Source organism: Piliocolobus tephrosceles, unplaced genomic scaffold (genome assembly GCF_002776525.5).
Source record: "Piliocolobus tephrosceles isolate RC106 unplaced genomic scaffold, ASM277652v3 unscaffolded_43566, whole genome shotgun sequence".
NCBI lineage: Eukaryota > Metazoa > Chordata > Mammalia > Primates > Cercopithecidae > Piliocolobus > Piliocolobus tephrosceles.
The window spans coordinates 14,981-31,291 of NW_022328272.1; the positions used below are offsets into that span (position 1 = coordinate 14,981).

General features: G+C 52.7%; 1 protein-coding gene across 1 annotated transcript in view; it reads left to right on the forward strand.

Moving 5' to 3' along the window:
* LOC113224070 (collagen alpha-3(V) chain-like) overlaps nt 1-15,983 on the forward strand; it is a gene marked incomplete at its 3' end in the record, with an annotated part of 30,610 nt that extends 14,627 nt beyond the window's left edge. Inside the window, exons 24-53 of the mRNA XM_026453361.1 lie at nt 1,773-1,826; nt 3,056-3,100; nt 3,318-3,371; nt 3,485-3,529; nt 4,124-4,177; nt 4,278-4,331; nt 4,801-4,854; nt 4,979-5,086; nt 5,237-5,326; nt 5,590-5,643; nt 6,487-6,594; nt 6,716-6,823; nt 6,905-6,958; nt 7,586-7,639; nt 9,670-9,777; nt 9,854-9,907; nt 10,108-10,161; nt 10,271-10,324; nt 10,457-10,510; nt 11,053-11,160; nt 12,901-12,954; nt 13,129-13,182; nt 13,479-13,532; nt 13,924-13,977; nt 14,157-14,264; nt 14,433-14,486; nt 15,051-15,104; nt 15,287-15,394; nt 15,700-15,753; nt 15,839-15,983. Coding sequence (XP_026309146.1) covers nt 1,773-1,826; nt 3,056-3,100; nt 3,318-3,371; nt 3,485-3,529; nt 4,124-4,177; nt 4,278-4,331; nt 4,801-4,854; nt 4,979-5,086; nt 5,237-5,326; nt 5,590-5,643; nt 6,487-6,594; nt 6,716-6,823; nt 6,905-6,958; nt 7,586-7,639; nt 9,670-9,777; nt 9,854-9,907; nt 10,108-10,161; nt 10,271-10,324; nt 10,457-10,510; nt 11,053-11,160; nt 12,901-12,954; nt 13,129-13,182; nt 13,479-13,532; nt 13,924-13,977; nt 14,157-14,264; nt 14,433-14,486; nt 15,051-15,104; nt 15,287-15,394; nt 15,700-15,753; nt 15,839-15,983 — 2,107 coding nt within the window. The remainder of the gene's footprint in view (nt 1-1,772; nt 1,827-3,055; nt 3,101-3,317; nt 3,372-3,484; nt 3,530-4,123; nt 4,178-4,277; nt 4,332-4,800; nt 4,855-4,978; nt 5,087-5,236; nt 5,327-5,589; nt 5,644-6,486; nt 6,595-6,715; nt 6,824-6,904; nt 6,959-7,585; nt 7,640-9,669; nt 9,778-9,853; nt 9,908-10,107; nt 10,162-10,270; nt 10,325-10,456; nt 10,511-11,052; nt 11,161-12,900; nt 12,955-13,128; nt 13,183-13,478; nt 13,533-13,923; nt 13,978-14,156; nt 14,265-14,432; nt 14,487-15,050; nt 15,105-15,286; nt 15,395-15,699; nt 15,754-15,838) is intronic.
* Nucleotides 15,984-16,311: the final 328 nt, after the last annotated feature.

Below are 16,311 nucleotides of genomic sequence, written 5' to 3' on the forward strand. Positions count from 1 at the left end.
TCTTTCTTTCTTTCTTTTCTTTCTTTCTTTCTTTCTCCATGCAGTCTCGCTCTGTCGCCCAGGCTGGAGTGCTGTGGTGCAATCTTGGCTCACTGCAAGCTCTGCCTCCTGGGTTCATGCCATTCTCCTGCTTCAGCCTCCCAAGTACCACCACGCCCGGCTAATTTTTTGTATTTTTTAGTAGAGACGGGGTTAGCCAGGATGGTCTCAATCTCCTGACTTCGTGATCCGCCCACCTCGGCCTCCCAAAGTACTGGGATTACAGGCATGAGCCACCGAACCCGGCCTCTCTTTCTTTCTTTCTTTCTTTCTTGCTTGCTTGCTTGCTTGCTTTCCTTTCAGACAGGGTGTCGCTCTGTCATTCAGGCTGGAGTGCAATAGTGCAATCATAGCTCATTGCAGCCCCCAATTCTTGGACTCAGGCAGTCCTCCTCCCTCAATCTCCTGAGTAGCTGGGAACCACAGGTGCACATCACCTGATGAATTTTTAATGTTTTACAGAGACAGGGTCTCACTACATTGCCCAGGCTGATCTCAAACTTGCAGCTTCAAGTGATTCTCCTACCTTGGCTTCCCAGAGTGCTGGGATTACAAATGTAAGCCAGTGTACCTGGCACAGACTAAGGTTTTAGAAAGTCCTTGTGTGCATGTGTTCAGGACCCTCGAAGAGTGTCGGGGCCAGGTGTGGTGGCTCACACCTGTACTCTCAGCACTTTCAGAGGCTGAAGTAGGAGAATCGCTAGAGGTCAGGAGTTCAAGACCAGCCTGGGCAACATAGTGAGACCCCATATCTACTAGAAATTTATTTTTTAAATTAGCTGGACATGGTGGCGTGCATCTGTAGTCCCAGCTATTCAGGAGGCTGAGGCGGGAGGATCACTTGAGCCCAGAAGGTTGAAGCTGCAGTGAGCTGTGATTGCACCACTGCGCTCCAGCCTGGGTGACAAAGTGAGACTTTGTCTCTTAAAAACAAAACAAACAAAAAAAGAGTATAGGGACCATGGAAACCCCAGATGGGAAGGGAGAGTAGAGGGAGCCTGAAATGGGCTTTGAGGTGGGATGCCGCCACAGACTGGGTAACTCGGGCGACTGTTTTTTCTGATCTGAACTCAAGTCTGCACAGTGAGTGTGGGAGAGGATACCAGAGCCTGTGATGTCTTCCCCCAGGCGGAGGCACGGTTCCTCCGGCATGGACTGGAGTCAGTTAACAAATATTAAAAAGCATTCACCGTGTGCTAGGCAGTGGGGTATAAGACCAGTGAGCTATGCTACAGTGGGGGAAAACGGTCATTGAATAAGTAAGTCAATAAGGGTCATTTCAATGCAATTGTTCTTGGGAAAACAAAATGGCACAATGTGACAGACAGAGGGTAACTTCGGCAGTGTGGAAGCCAGGATGGTGGCAGAAAGGCATTCTAAGGAGGTGACATCTGAATGAGATCTAAATGGTCAGGAGTGGCTGACTTTGTGGAGACCTAGGAGACGGGAGTTTCAGCCAAAGAGAGCAGCCAGTGCAAAGGCCCTGAGGCAGGAATATACTGCTGTGCCCAAGGACCATCGAGGAGGTCAGTTTTGCTGCAGTGAAACGAGAAGGGAGGAGGGGAAGTGAGAGGAGAGAAGAGGGCTGCCTTGTAGGAGGCTGGGTCTGTAGAGACCAAGGAAGCTTCTGGAATCAGTGACCTGGAGATGCCTCAAAGGATGGTATGAGGGGCCAGTTCCACCCACCACTCACTCCTCACCCTCAGGTCTTCTTTCTAATTCTCTCCACTCAGGGATCCATTGGATTTCCCGGGCCCCTGGGACCCATAGGAGAGAAAGGGAAGTCGGTGAGTCATGACCAGGGGTAAGGGAGAGGCGCGAACTTGTCTGAGGGAAACAGCATGTGTGGTTGTGTCTGATGATGGGTAGACCCTGAGTGTCTGTGTCTATGCCTGGAAGCACTTGTGTGCACACATGCTGTTGTATGCAATGCATGACACATGTAGGTGATTACACATGGTATTAACATGAATATGACTTTAAGTATGTGTATGTGTGTTTCATGTATCTTTCTTTTCTTTTTTTTTTTTTTTTGAGATGGAGTCTGCCTCTATCGCCCAGGCTAGAGTGCAGTGATGTGATCTCGGCCTCCCTGTTTCAAATGATTCCCTGCGTTAGCTTACCAAGTAGCTGGGACTACAGGCGCCCACCACCACGCCCGGCTAACTTTTTGTATTTTTTAGTAGAGACGGGGTTTCACTGTGTTAGCCAGGATGGTCTCCATCTCCTGACCTCGTGATCCGCCCGCCTCGGCCTCCCAGAGTGCTGAGATTACAGGCGTGAGCCACTGCACCTGGCCTCGTGTATCTTTCAATATAAATGAGACAGGGTTTGAACGCCGCAGCCTGCAGGCCTGTGCCTGGGTGAACAAGGGCATGAATCTGCATGCACTTTGCATGATGGTGGGCATGAATGTGTGCAAGAAGCTTGTACACATGCATGAAAGGACGTGTATACACATGTGTGTGTTTCCGTGCACACTGAGTGATGTGTACACAGGCATGTATTGTATTTGTGTTGTTATGTGTGTATTGTAACAGTGTTAATGAACATTGTATTTATATTCATGAGTGTATGTATACTGCTGTGCTTATCAGGACAAAGTCCTCAGCTGAATCTGGGCCTGCATATGTTGACAGTGTATATACATGTGTGCAAGAGATGCATTGCATGATGAGTTTTGTGTCATCTTCAGGCTGTGGATTGCCAAACGCATGCCATGATTGCATGCAATCATGTATGCATACTGCACAACTGTGATAAATACATGTCTCTGTGGCCAAAGATGCTTGCACGTTTGGACTCTGTAGATGCAATCATAGTTACAATTGTGTGTTTGAGATCTGTGTGGTTTTGAGTATAAGTTGTATTTGTGTGTATGTGTATGACTGAAAGGCTTGTGAATAAATGTGTGGCAGACAGCTTTCTGGGTATGTGATTGGGTGCCTTTTTGTGTTTGCATCATGCCTTTGCACCCTAATTCTCTTCTGCTTTCTCTCTTACAATTTATTTTCAGGGAAAGGCAGGACAGCCAGGCCTGGAAGGAGAGCGGGGACCACCAGTAAGAAAACAGAGAGTGCCCCCTACCCTGCTGGGACCTGGGGACAGGGCTGGGAAGGAAAGGTGGTGGAGAGGTCATCAGAGGGCAGGGAAAGGGTTTGGGTTATATCAATGTCCCTGGAGAGGGAGTCACAAGGGGAGGGCACCTGGAAGACTTGGTCTCATCTCCCAGGCTCCCCCACCCCCTCATATCTGATCTTTGCCTTTTTTTTGTTTAGGGCTCCCGTGGAGAGAGGGGGCAACCGGGTGCCACAGGGCAACCAGGCCCCAAGGTATGGGATGGGTGGGCAGTCAAGGCCCCCCATGCCTCAGGCTCAGCCAGTCCCTCCCAGTTCTTCCCAGTTGAGTTTGTTCTGGGGCCTGAGTCTCATTCACTCTGTCCTAGGGCGATGTGGGCCAGGACGGGGCCCCCGGGATCCCTGGAGAAAAGGTGAGAGTGTGTGTGTGTGTGTGTGTGAATGTGCATGTGTATGTGTGTCAGAGAGAGAGATTCTGAGTGGAGGACAAGCCCAAGACATGAAGAGACATTATCATGCAGTAGTAAGAGCACAGTTTAATTGGGTATGGTGGTGCACGCCTGTAGTCCCAGCTACTCTGGAGGCTGAGATGAGAGGATTGCTTGAGCCCAGGAGTTGGAAGCTGCTGTGATCTAATCACACCACTGCACTCCAGCTTGGGTGACAGAGCAAGACTCCATCTTTAAGAAAAGAAAAAAAGGAGCACAGCCTCTGAAGTCAGAGAGCCATGAGTTCAAGTGCTGGCTCTGCCATTCACCTACTGTGTGACCTTGGGCAAGTCACTTAACCTCTCTGTGCCTTAGTTTTCTCCTCTGTAAAATGGGAGTAACCTCAGTCTCCCAGCCGCAGTGGTGAATAAAATGACTGACTGTGCGGAGAATGCCCTGCCCGTGCCTGGCATGCAATAAGCACTCAATGTGTGCTAGATCCTGTTGTCATTATGTGGGGCTCAGGGAGTGGGCAAAGAGGGAGGAAGGATGAGACAATGACTTCCGGTTCCATTTCAGGGCCTCCCTGGTCTGCAAGGCCCTCCAGGATTCCCTGGGCCAAAGGGCCCCCCTGTGAGTGAGGTCACCCTCATTGGGGGTTGGGTGGGTGGAGGATATGGGAAGGGATGAAGCCCTGTATCTGTGCCCCAACTCTTTCCCACCTCATCCGCAGGGTCACCAAGGTAAAGATGGGCGACCAGGGCACCCTGGACAGAGAGGAGAATTGGTGAGTAACCCCTCAACCTTTGATTCCTGATCCTTTTTTCTTGTGTGTGTGTGTGTGTGTGTGTGTGTTTTGTTTTTTTGTTTTGTTTTGTTTTTGAGACACAGTCTCACTCTGTCACCCAGGCTAGAGTGCAGTGGGGCGATCTTGGCTCACTGCAACCTTTGCCTCCCGAGTTCAAGCAATTCTCCTGCCTCAGCCTCCTGAGTGGGACTACAGGCGCGTGCCACCGTGCCTGGCTAATTTTTGTATTTTTAGTAGAGACGGGGCTTCATCATATTGGCCAGGCTGGTCTCAAACTCTTGGCTTCGAGTGACCCACCCGTCTCTGCCTCCCAAAGTGCTGTGATTACAGGCGTGAGCCACCGCACCAGTGGCCAGATTGCTGATCCTATCAGGTCTTCCCTGTCTCCCCGTCCCCCATCCCTTCCCCCATGTAACACCCCCCACCCCCATTTAATTTTTCTCTCTAGGGTTTCCAAGGTCAGACAGGCCCGCCTGGACCAGCTGGTGTCTTAGGCCCTCAGGTCAGAATGGACTCCATAAACCTCCCTTGTTTTGTACCAGTTGGGGGATACTTAGGGGAAGGCTGGACTCCTAAGCGACTCCCCTGGGCCACCCCAACTCAAGAGGAACCTTCTTCCTCACCAGGGAAAGACAGGAGAAGTGGGACCTCTGGGTGAAAGGGGGCCTCCAGGCCCCCCTGGACCTCCTGGTGAACAAGGTCTTCCTGGCCTGGAAGGCAGAGAGGGGGCGAAGGTGAGACACTGTCCATTAGAGGTCTTGGTTGAACATCCAAGATCAACCAAAGGCTCGGAATCAGTCTCATGGGGGAGGGGCCCTGAGTCACAGACTGGACGGAGACATCCCCTCCCTGGAGCTTGACTTCCCTCCTCTGCACTCCTGCAGGGGGAGCTGGGACCACCAGGACCCCTTGGGAAGGAAGGGCCAGCTGGACTCAGGGGCTTTCCCGGCCCCAAGGGGGGCCCTGGGGACCCGGTGAGTATCTTTGGAGACCCTCCTGCATGTCCCTTAGAGAAGGAAAGGATGGGGGGGTCGGGGGAGGGATGGGGGAATGGCATTTGGGGTGTGGGAAGTGATGAAAGCAAAAAAATGCTGGAGGGAACTGGAGAAGGCTGATCCCTCAAAGCTCAGTGTCCAGTCCCAGGAGAGAGGTGGGGACTGTGAGCTCCCCACAGAGGAAGACAGGACTTGGGGACACCCTTGGGAGTCTCTTGACTGTGAATTATCTCCTACTTCAGGGACCTACTGGCTTGAAGGGTGATAAGGGCCCCCCGGGGCCTGTGGGGGCCAATGTAAGTATAACCCCCTGTGCTGGGTGGGGGCAGGGTGGAGGGAACTCAAGGTGTCTTGGAAGCTTGACATTGTCATGATAAAACCCATGATGGAGGCCAAGGCAGGCGAATCCCTTGAGGCCAGGAGTTCGAGATCAACCTGACCAACACGGTGAAACCCTGTCTCTACTAAAAATACAAAAATCAGCCAGGCATGGCGGTGAATGCCTGTAATCCCAGGTACTCTAGAGGCTGAGGCAGGAGAATCACTTGAACCTGGGAGGTGGAGGTTGCAGTGGGCCAACGTCAGTTCTGTTGCTCACTGGCTGGGCTGTTGTATTCCTTGGCAAGCCTCAGTTTCCTTGTCTGTAAAATAGCCATGATGAGAAGCCTCATCTCATGTATGATCACAAACCTCCTTGAGATCATTTATCCAACAAATACTTACCTGTGTGTTGGCCACCAACATATAAAAACCCCTTTTCTTGGGCCAGGTGTGGTGGCTCATGCCTGTCATCCTAGGTCTCTGGGAGGCTGAGGCTGGAGGATTGCTTGAGCCCAGGAGTTTGAGACCAACCTGGGCAACATAGCCAGGCCCTGTCTCTACAAATGTATATATATATACCCCACCAGGAGGACTTTGGCTTTTGTTCTAAGTGAGATGGGAGCCATGGAGGGTTCTTGAGCAGGGGAGGAATGTGCCCAGCCCCTCAAGTGCTCACAGGCACCCTCTGGCCGCTGCAGGAAGGGAACAGGTTAGATATAATCCTGGTAACCACAGAACTCAGTGCCTAGTGGCTTGAAAATCCTCCGTAAAGGAGAGCTACTACTGGTATTATTCCTGATTCGTCTCCCTGTTTTCAGGGATCCCCTGGTGAGCGGGGTCCTGTGGGCCCAGCAGGAGGCATTGGACTTCCTGGCCAAAGTGGCAGCCAAGGCCCTGTTGGCCCTGCAGGCGAGAAGGGGTCCCCGGTAAGTGACTTGCCCATCCCATTCTTAGGGCCTCCTCAGGGTCTGGCCCTGCCACACCCCAGGACATGGCTCCTGCAGGACATTCTTGCTCTGACATCCCCCTTTCCATTTCCCACAACAGGGAGAACGTGGTCCCCCTGGCCCCACCGGCAAAGATGGGATCCCAGGGCCCCTGGGGCCTCTGGGACCCCCTGGAGCTGCTGGGCCTTCTGGCGAGGAAGGGGACAAGGTGAGGAGTTCACAGAGAGGAAGGGTCCAGGGGAGGATGGGGGTGAATGGAAGCTGGGTCTTCATCCCATTTCCTCTGCAGGGAGATGTGGGTGCCCCTGGACACAAGGGGAGTAAAGGCGATAAAGGAGATGCGGTGAGTGGAGATCCGCAGTGAGGCGGGGTGGGGTGGGTAGCAGAAGAGAGAGGAGGCCAGGGATGTAGAGATCATTCTTCATGGGGTAGGAGAGGCCATGGAGTTTTCTGCCTTCTAGGGTACCATCTTGATACCTACATGCAACAGAAGGTACTTGAGCTGCCTGGCGCAATGGGTCCACAGAACCCAAATGCGGAGAGGATAGGGATAGCTGGGGCTCCCAAAGAACTGGAAAGGCACTGGGGTGCGGGTAACCTCCTTCTCCATTCTTAGTGACATGTCCTTCCCTCTGCCCGTGACTCTGCATGGCAGGCACTGAGGCATCTGATACCCAACTAACATCTGATACCCCGCAAACATCAGACCCAGTGTCTTGTATCATTGAGCCAGCTTCGTCCCTGGGTCTTGGTGGAACTTGTGAGGAAAGGTCCTGATGGCCAGGGCTTGGCTTAGGACAGATGTTTGTCTGATCCCGTCAGTCGGTGGCTGAGAAGACAGGATTTGGGGGGATGTAGCTGTTGCTCCCTGGTAGGGAATGTGGGTTGGGAGGCAGTGATTGATAGCTCCAGTGCCCTCTCTAATCTTAAACCTGAGGGAATTTTTTGATTCCGTTTCCCGTTCTCCCAGGGCCCACCTGGACAACCAGGGATACGGGGTCCTGCAGGACACCCAGGTCCCCCGGTGAGTGCCCCCAGCTTTGCAGTCCTTCTCTGGATCCTTGATGGGAGGGATAGTGGGAGCAAATGACAGTGGAAGCACACTGACTCAATCCAAACCTCAAACCCAACCCTGGTCCTCCCTCAGTACTGACACCCAATGTGAACTCAATCCAAGAATCGGAGTCAATCCTAATCCAACCATGTCATCCCTTCAATACCAACACTCTGTATGAACTCACCCTCAGAATCTTATTCAATCTCAACCCAACCATGTCTTCCCCTCAATATCAACACCCAGTATGAACCCAACCCCAGATTCGGAGTCAACCCCAACCCAACCATGTCTTCTTCTCAATACCGACACCCAATGTGAACTTAACCCCAGAATTTGGCACAATCTCAACCCAACCACGTCTTCCCCTCAGTGTCAACAGTCAATGTGAACTCAACCCCAGAATCTGGCCCAATCCCAACCCAACCATGTCTTTCCCTCAATACTAACACCCAATATGAACTCACCCCCAGAATTTGGCTCAATCCCAACTCCAACCATGTCTTCCCCTCAATGCCAACACCCAATACGTACTCACCCCCAGAATCTGAGTAAATCTCAACCCAACCATGTCTTCCCCTCAATACCAGCACCCAATATGAACTTGACCCCAGAATCAGAGTCAGTTCCAACCCAACAATGTCTTCCTCTCAATGCCAACACCCAATGTGAACTCAACCCCAGAATCTGGCCTAATCCCAACCCAGCCATGTCTTCCCCTCAGTGACAACACCCAATGTAAACTCAACCTCAGAATTTGATTCAATCCCTGCCCAACCATGTCTTCCCCTCAATACCAACACCCAATATGGACTCAACCCCAGAATCTGGTTCAATCCTCATCCTCAACCTTGATCTGCCCCTCTATATCGATGTTCAATATATACTCAGCCCTAAAATTGAACTAAATTCCATCCTAAACCCAGCTCTGAACCCCATTTCAGCCCCAGTCTCAACTCTGCTCATGACCTTAACCTCAGTCCTACTCAAACCTTATCTTCAGCCAGACACGGTGACTCATGCCTGTAATCCCAGTACTTTGGGAGGCCAAGGCAGGTGGATCACCTGAGGTCAGAAGTTCAAGATCATCCTGGCCAAAACGATGAAACCCCATCTCTACTAAAAATACAAAAAAACTTACCCGGGCATGGTGGCGGGCCCCTGTGATCCCAGCTACTTGGGAGACTGTGCCAGGAGAATTGCTTGAACCCCGGAGGTAGAGGTTGCAGTGAGTCAAGATGGCACCACTGCACTCCAGCCTGTGTGACAGAGGGAGACTCCGTCTCAAAAAAGGAAAAGAAAAAAAGAGAGAGAGAGAGAGAGAGAAAGCCAGGCACGGTGGCACCCGGTTGTAATCCCAGCTACTCAGGAGCCTGAAGCAGGAGAATTGCTTGAACCAGGGAGGCAGAGGTTGCAGTGAGCAGAGATCTCGCCACTGCACTCCAGCCTGGGTGACAGAGTGAGACTCCTCAAAACAAAACAAAGCAAAGCAAGGCAGAACAAACAAAAACAAACAAACAAAAATGACCAACCAAACAAAAGCCTTATCTTCCAATCTCTTAACCAAGCCCTGACCCAGACCTGTCCTTTTGTGTTTATTTATTACCATACAATAGGAACATATGGCCCTATCCTTAACCCCAACTCTGACCCACTCTTCCAATACTGACCCCAGACCTGAACTCAAACTTTGAATACGACCCTGGCTCCAACCTCAAACCCAACCCTAAATTCCATCTGAACCCCATATGAACCCTGCCCATGACCTGAACCTCAACGGCAAATCTGACTCACTGTTTAACACTTTGACTCAACCCTTGACTTCATTCCCAAGCCCTGTTCCTTAACCTGGACCCCAATTCCAACTCAACCCTGACCCTCCCTAAACTTAATCTGAATCCTGACTCCAACCCTTAACCTCAGTCTTGACCCTTGAGACTCAATCTGCCCTAATCCCTGACCCAGACCTTAAATGTGCCCGGGTTTGTATTCTCCGTCAGGGAGCAGACGGGGCTCAGGGGCGCCGGGGACCCCCAGGCCTCTTTGGGCAGAAAGGAGATGATGGAGTCAGAGGCTTTGTGGGGGTGATTGGCCCTCCTGGACTACAGGTGGGTATCTGGGTTTGGGGGTGGCACCTCTGGTTCTGCCTACCTGGTGCCCCAATCTTGGTTCTTTGTACCACAGGGGCTGCCAGGCCCTCCCGGAGAGAAAGGGGAGGTCGGAGACGTCGGGTCCATGGTATGCGCTCCCAGAGGAAGGTGGGAGCGGGAGGGTGGTGGCTTTATAGGGTGGGGGCAGGCATTAGATTCATTTGAGGGACATTGTCATTTTAAGGGCCCTGAGGGTCACCAGCATCGAGAGTGGTATCTGTGGTCACTGTGGCCTTTTGGGCGGGATGGGCTCTATGGTCACTGGATACTAATGCTGACCTTCCACAGGGTCCCCATGGAGCTCCAGGTCCTCGGGGTCCCCAAGGTCCCAGTGGATCAGAGGTGAGAACTCTTGGGGGGCCAGCATGGCTCAGAAATGGGGACACCCATTTCCTAAGAAGAGGATGTTGGGATTCCACTGTCCCACTCCTACCTCTTGCTGTCTCTCCAGGGCACTCCAGGACTGCCCGGAGGAGTTGGTCAGCCAGGCGCTGTAGGTGAGAAGGTGAGTGAGGGAAGGCAGGGGCTGCACGGGGGGAAGAGAGAAATCTAGTCCTATTGGGCAGGGACATTCTGGGGAGCCCCTCCTTGTCTGCTAGGATTGGACCTTTCCCCACTCTCACTTTGCCTCCTGCAGGGTGAGCCAGGGGAGGCTGGAGACCCAGGGCCTCCGGGAGCCCCAGGCATCCCGGTGAGTGACTGTGTGATGTGGTCCCTGCACCCAACTCAGGGAACCCCTGACCCCTGGGCATCTTGGGCCACTTTGACCTCTGGGCAGTCCAAGGCCATCCACTTACCCCGGTCCTGTGGCCATCCCTGATTACCTTGAGGAAGGACACTTGGAAGGTCTCAGATAGGGCTGCTATGTACAGTTCTGTAGGTTGCACACTACACAAGACTGCATGGCCCAGGAGATAGGTGAGGGCTCAAATCTGAGTCATGAGTCCTGACTTGGGGATGAGTTGCCCACAGGGAGCCCCTCTTCTAATTCGCTCAAGAGCAGCACATGGGCTAGGCCGACCTTGCACGTGACCAGTGGGCACCTAGACCGTCCAGATCTTTCACTGTCATAAGTCCCAGCTCCTTCTGACCTTTGACCCTTGGACAACCTAGGCTACTCTGAACCCTGACCCCAGAAAAGTCCCAGACCACCCCAATGCCTGAATCCAAGTATGCCAATCCTTGATGCCTGGAGAGTCCAGACCACTCTGACCTCTGCCCTCTTCTGTAAAGGGGCCCAAGGGAGACACTGGTGAAAAGGGGGACTCAGGCCCATCTGGAGCTGCTGGACCCCCAGGCAAGAAAGGTCCCCCTGGAGAGGATGGAGCCAAAGGGAACGTGGTGAGTCCTGGGGGGAAGTGGGGGCAGACATGGGAGGGGGCACTTTGAGTGTACTTGAAGTCCTCCCAAACTTTTTTTTGAGATGGAGTCTTGCTCTGTCACCAGGCTGGAGTGCAGTGGCATGATCTCAGCTCACTGCACCCTCTGCCTTCCGGGTTCAAGTGATTCTTCTGCCTCAGCCTCCCGAGTAGCTGGGACTACAGGCACGCACCACCACACCCGCCTAATTTTTGTATTTTTAGTAAAGACGGATTTTCGCCATGTTGGCCAGGATAGTCTCAATCTCCTGACCTCGTGATCTGCCTGCCTCGGCCTCCCAAAGTGCTGGGATTACAGGCGTGAGCTACCACACCCGGCCGAAGCTCTCCCAAACTTCTAGCCAGGGATTGCATCCTCTAATTTACTGATCTCATGAGCAACCCCCAGAACATGGATGAATGAATTAACGGGTGGATGGATGGATGAATGAATGAGTGGATGAATGGATGAATGAGTGAATTAATGAATGGACAAGTGAATAACTCAGTGGATGGATGAATACGTGAGTGAATAAATGGATAAACAAATGCGTGAATGAATGGATGAACGAGTGAATGAATGGGTGGATGAGTGAATTTAATTAATGGAAAAATGAATAAATCAGTGGACATATGAATATGTGAATGAATACATGTGTACGAATAAATGAGTGAATGAATGCATGAATGAGTAAATTAATGGATGAATAAGTAAATTAATAGATGCATGAATGTGAATGAATGGATGAATGAATGAGTGACCAAATGGACAAACGAGTAAGTGAATGAGTGAATGGATGCATGAATGAATGGATAGATCCACAAGTGAACAAATGACTGAAGAGATGAATATGAATGAATGGATAGATCCATAGGTGAACAAAATGACTGAAGAGATGAGTGAATGAATGGATGGATGGATGGATGAGTGAATTAGTGAATAAATATGTGAATGAAACATAAACGTACAGTGGTTATACATCATTGAATGGCATGAAAGTTGATTTCACAGCGGATCATTCTAACGTTGTTGTAAAGGTTAAGGTTGAATTGGGTCAGATTTGGGGTGGATGTGGGATTTGGCCTTGAGGCGAAGGTTGAGGCCCTTCCTCCACCACAGTAGGGTTTGGGGTGGGTGGAGGTCAGGAAGGGGTTTAGCATCTGTGGGACCTTGACTTGAATCGCATTGTTTGGAGTGTTTCTTCTCTGAGTGTGTGAATGGATGGATGGATGGATGGATGGATGGATGGATGGATGGACGGATGGATAGATGGATGGATGAATGGATGGATGGATAGATGAATGGATGGATGGATGGATGGATGGATGGATGGATGGATGGATGGATGAATGGATGGATGGATGGATGGATGGATGGATGGATGGATGGATGGATGGATGGATGGATGGATGGATGGATGGATGGATGGATGAATGGTTGGATGAATGAATGAATAGACAAATTAATGGCCAGTTTTCTCTGTGAGACCCGAGCTGGGAGGCTGTGAGGAGGCTGCAGTGAGATCATGCATGCAGCATTCCTAGCTCAGTGCCTGCACTCATGAAACACGAGAATGTTCGCTCTACCAAGCCAGGATTTTATGTTTTGTTCACTAATGTGTCCCCAGAAACCAAATTGTTCCTGGATACAGTTGATCTGTTCCATAAATGCATGATTGCTCCACAATTCAGAGATGTGATTATTAATCATTCTGTGTTCCAGGGCCCCACGGGGCTCCCCGGAGATCTAGGGCCCCCAGGAGACCCTGGAGTTTCAGTGAGTGTGACCCCCTCCCCAATCCTGGCATATTTCCTAATTCTGTCCCCGTTTCCCCACCCCCACAGACCTGGACCCTGACAGTGGAACCAATAACCTTCTTTTGCCCCCCAGCCCACCCCATTTCTCACGTACCCTCATCACCCCTCACAACTCTGTCTTCCCCCTATGCAGGGCATAGATGGTTCCCCAGGGGAGAAGGGAGACCCTGGTGATGTTGGGGGACCGGTGAGTGGGAAAACAGAGGGTGTGGTGCTGAGAGTGGGGGTTGGGGAGCTAATGAGTGAGTGAATTGGGGGGCAGGGGAGTGAGCTAGTGGGGTACCCAAGGTCCCTGCAGGTGCTCCCACTTCATCTCTCTGGGGACCCCCAGGAATGTGAGCAGCTTGAGGCAGTAGGTGGGAGGTGGGAGTGCCTGCTGCTCGGGTGATGCTTGGGGAAGGCTGTCCTCTGGTCCTAGGCGTCCTAAAACAGTCAGGCTCAAACGTTAGCTGAGACCAAAAGTGGTGTCCTTGTCTCCTTCAGGGTCCGCCTGGAGCTTCTGGGGAACCTGGCGCCCCCGGGCCCCCTGGCAAGAGGGTGAGTGATAAGCCACCTCCTGAATCCTCGGCTTACCTACAGTCCCCACTCACCTTACAGACCCCATTGATCCCACAGCCCCCAACTCACCCACAGCCCCCAATTCACCCCACAGACTCCACTCACTCCACAGCCCCCACTCCCCCACAGCCCCCCCCCACCCCCCCCACAGTCCTCACCCCACAGACCCCACTCACCCCACAGTCCTCACTCACCCCACAGCCCCCACTCACCCACAGACCCCACTCACCCAGACCTCATTCACCCCACAGACCCACTCACCCCTCAGACCCCACTCACCTTACAGACCCCCACTCACCTATAGCCCCCCACTCACCCCTCAGACCCTGAGTCAGCCCCTAGACCCCGCTCATTGTCTTTCCCTTCTCAGGGTCCTTCAGGCCCCATGGGTCGAGAAGGCAGAGAAGGGGAGAAAGGTGCCAAGGTGAGTCCCCTGACAAGGGGAAGGGTCCCTGCACTACTCTAGGCCAACAGTGGGGCCATCAGGAGAAGGTGGACCTGTGACCACCCCAGGCACCCACTCCCTCCAGATCCCAGATGCTTCTTGGCAGGAGGCAGGAACCCCCTGACTCTGGCCCACTCCCTTGCCTGTGTCCATTTCAGGGGGAACCAGGTCCTGACGGGCCCCCAGGGAGGACGGGTCCAATGGGGGCTCGAGGGCCCCCTGGACGTGTGGGGCCTGAGGGTCTTCGAGGGATCCCCGGCCCTGTGGTGAGTGGAGCGGGGCAGGGGCGCGACAGGGTGTGTCCAGCCCCTTTCTGCCTGCTCCCAGCTTGTGATCCCATCACCATTTGGAGGGGCTGCCCCTGGTGCATGGTGGGGGGTCCACACTGGGTTCTGACAGGGTGCAGCCCACCCCATGTTCTATTCCATCCTCAGGGTGAACCAGGCCTCCTGGGAGCCCCTGGACAGATGGGCCCTCCCGGCCCCCTGGTAAGAGACTTGTTCATCCCTGAGGCCCTGGCTCTGAGGACCACTCTGGGCACCTAGTGACCACCTAGTGAGCATCGGTGCAGGATGACCCTCACTGACCGTCCATCTGAGTGTCCACACTGCTCGTCTCTACTAACCATCTGATCTGACCTTCCACCTTGATGATCTACACTGCCCATCTCTATAACCCTCTGCCCTAACCTTCCACCTTGATGGTCTACACTGCCCATCTCTATAACCCTCTGCCCTAATCTTCCACCTTGATGGTCTACACTGCCCACCTCTACTAACCCTCTGCTCTGACCCTCCACTTTGATGGTCTACACTGATCACCCAGGCTGACCTTGGCCACTGACCACTCACGTTGTCCATCCTCCAATCAACCCCTCATTAGCTCTCATCATTCCACCTTGGTGGCCTACACTGACCATCCCTTGACCCCCATCCCTGGTAATTCCCGTTTGAAATCTGCATAATTTCCCATTTGACCATCCCCCAACCACCCACACAGACCTCGAGAGTTCACATTTGAGAATCCCTGACTGACCCTTGCTCTTCTCCCAGGGGCCCTCTGGCCTCCCAGGGCTGAAGGGAGATGCTGGCCCCAAGGGGGAAAAGGTAAGGACATCATTCCATTATTTTCTTCCCCATCTCCTCCCCTCTTTCCCTCTGTCCCTGGCCAGGGGGCTGGGAGATTGGCACATCTTCCGCTCCCAAACTCATCACCCTAAGGCTCCAGGAGAAAAACCTCCCTGAATAGTCCCATGTCCTCCCCTGTCTATGCCTCTTTTGTCCTCCAGGGCCACATTGGATTGATCGGTCTCATTGGCCCCCCGGGGGAAGCCGGTGAGAAAGGAGATCAGGGGTTGCCAGGTGTGCAGGGACCCCCTGGTCCCAAGGGAGATCCTGTGAGTGTCCTGACCTCAGTGGGAAGAATATGTTTGAAGGAGGGGATGGGTTGAGAGACTGTGGGTGTGGGGTCTAAGAAACATGGGTCTGGATTAGTGAGGGTGTGTCTAGGGAAAATAGGGGGCTCTATCTCAGAACTGGCAAGTTGGAGGCTGTGTCTGAGGTTTGGGGTCTCTCTGTGGGGGAATTGGAGGCTTGTCTAGGGTTCCGGGTCTTCCTTTGGTGGGACTGAAGGCTTGTCTGGCGATCTGTCAGGGCAGTAGGGTGTACCCCACCAATTCTGACCCTGATGTCCTTTCCCTAGGGCCCCCCTGGTCCCATTGGCTCTCTGGGCCACCCTGGTCCTCCAGGTGTGGCGGTGAGTATGAAGCGAATCTTTTGTGGGATGAGGTCACTATGGCGGGCCAGCCAGGACCTCAGCTCTTCCTTTCTGTACCCTACAGGGCCCCCTGGGACAGAAAGGCTCAAAGGGGTCTCCGGTGAGTACACCCTGCTTCCGTGGGCTTACATACGCCAGCTTCCCATCCCCTCCGCTCTACCAGAGCCCTCCACGCCTCTGCCTTCATTTAGTTATTTATTCATGCAATCGTGCCTTTGACAAATATTTATTCAACACCTACTGTTGTATTTCATCAGATCCAAAATGCCATCAATTATAAGACGTACCATTATTTTACAAACTGCTAGGAAAGTAAACAGTTCTGCCAAGTAAACTATGACTTGCCAAAAGATGCTAAGAAGCTGATTTCAGAGACGTTAAAACATGAAAAGAAAATTTGGGTCTGATGCTTAATGCTGAAAACTTCATGTCCCTTCCCCAAGGCTGTATGTGTGTGAGTGTGTGTGTGCGTGTGTGTGTGAGTATGTGCGTGAGTGTGCGTGAGTGTGTGCGTGTGTGTGAGTGTGCGTGAGTGTG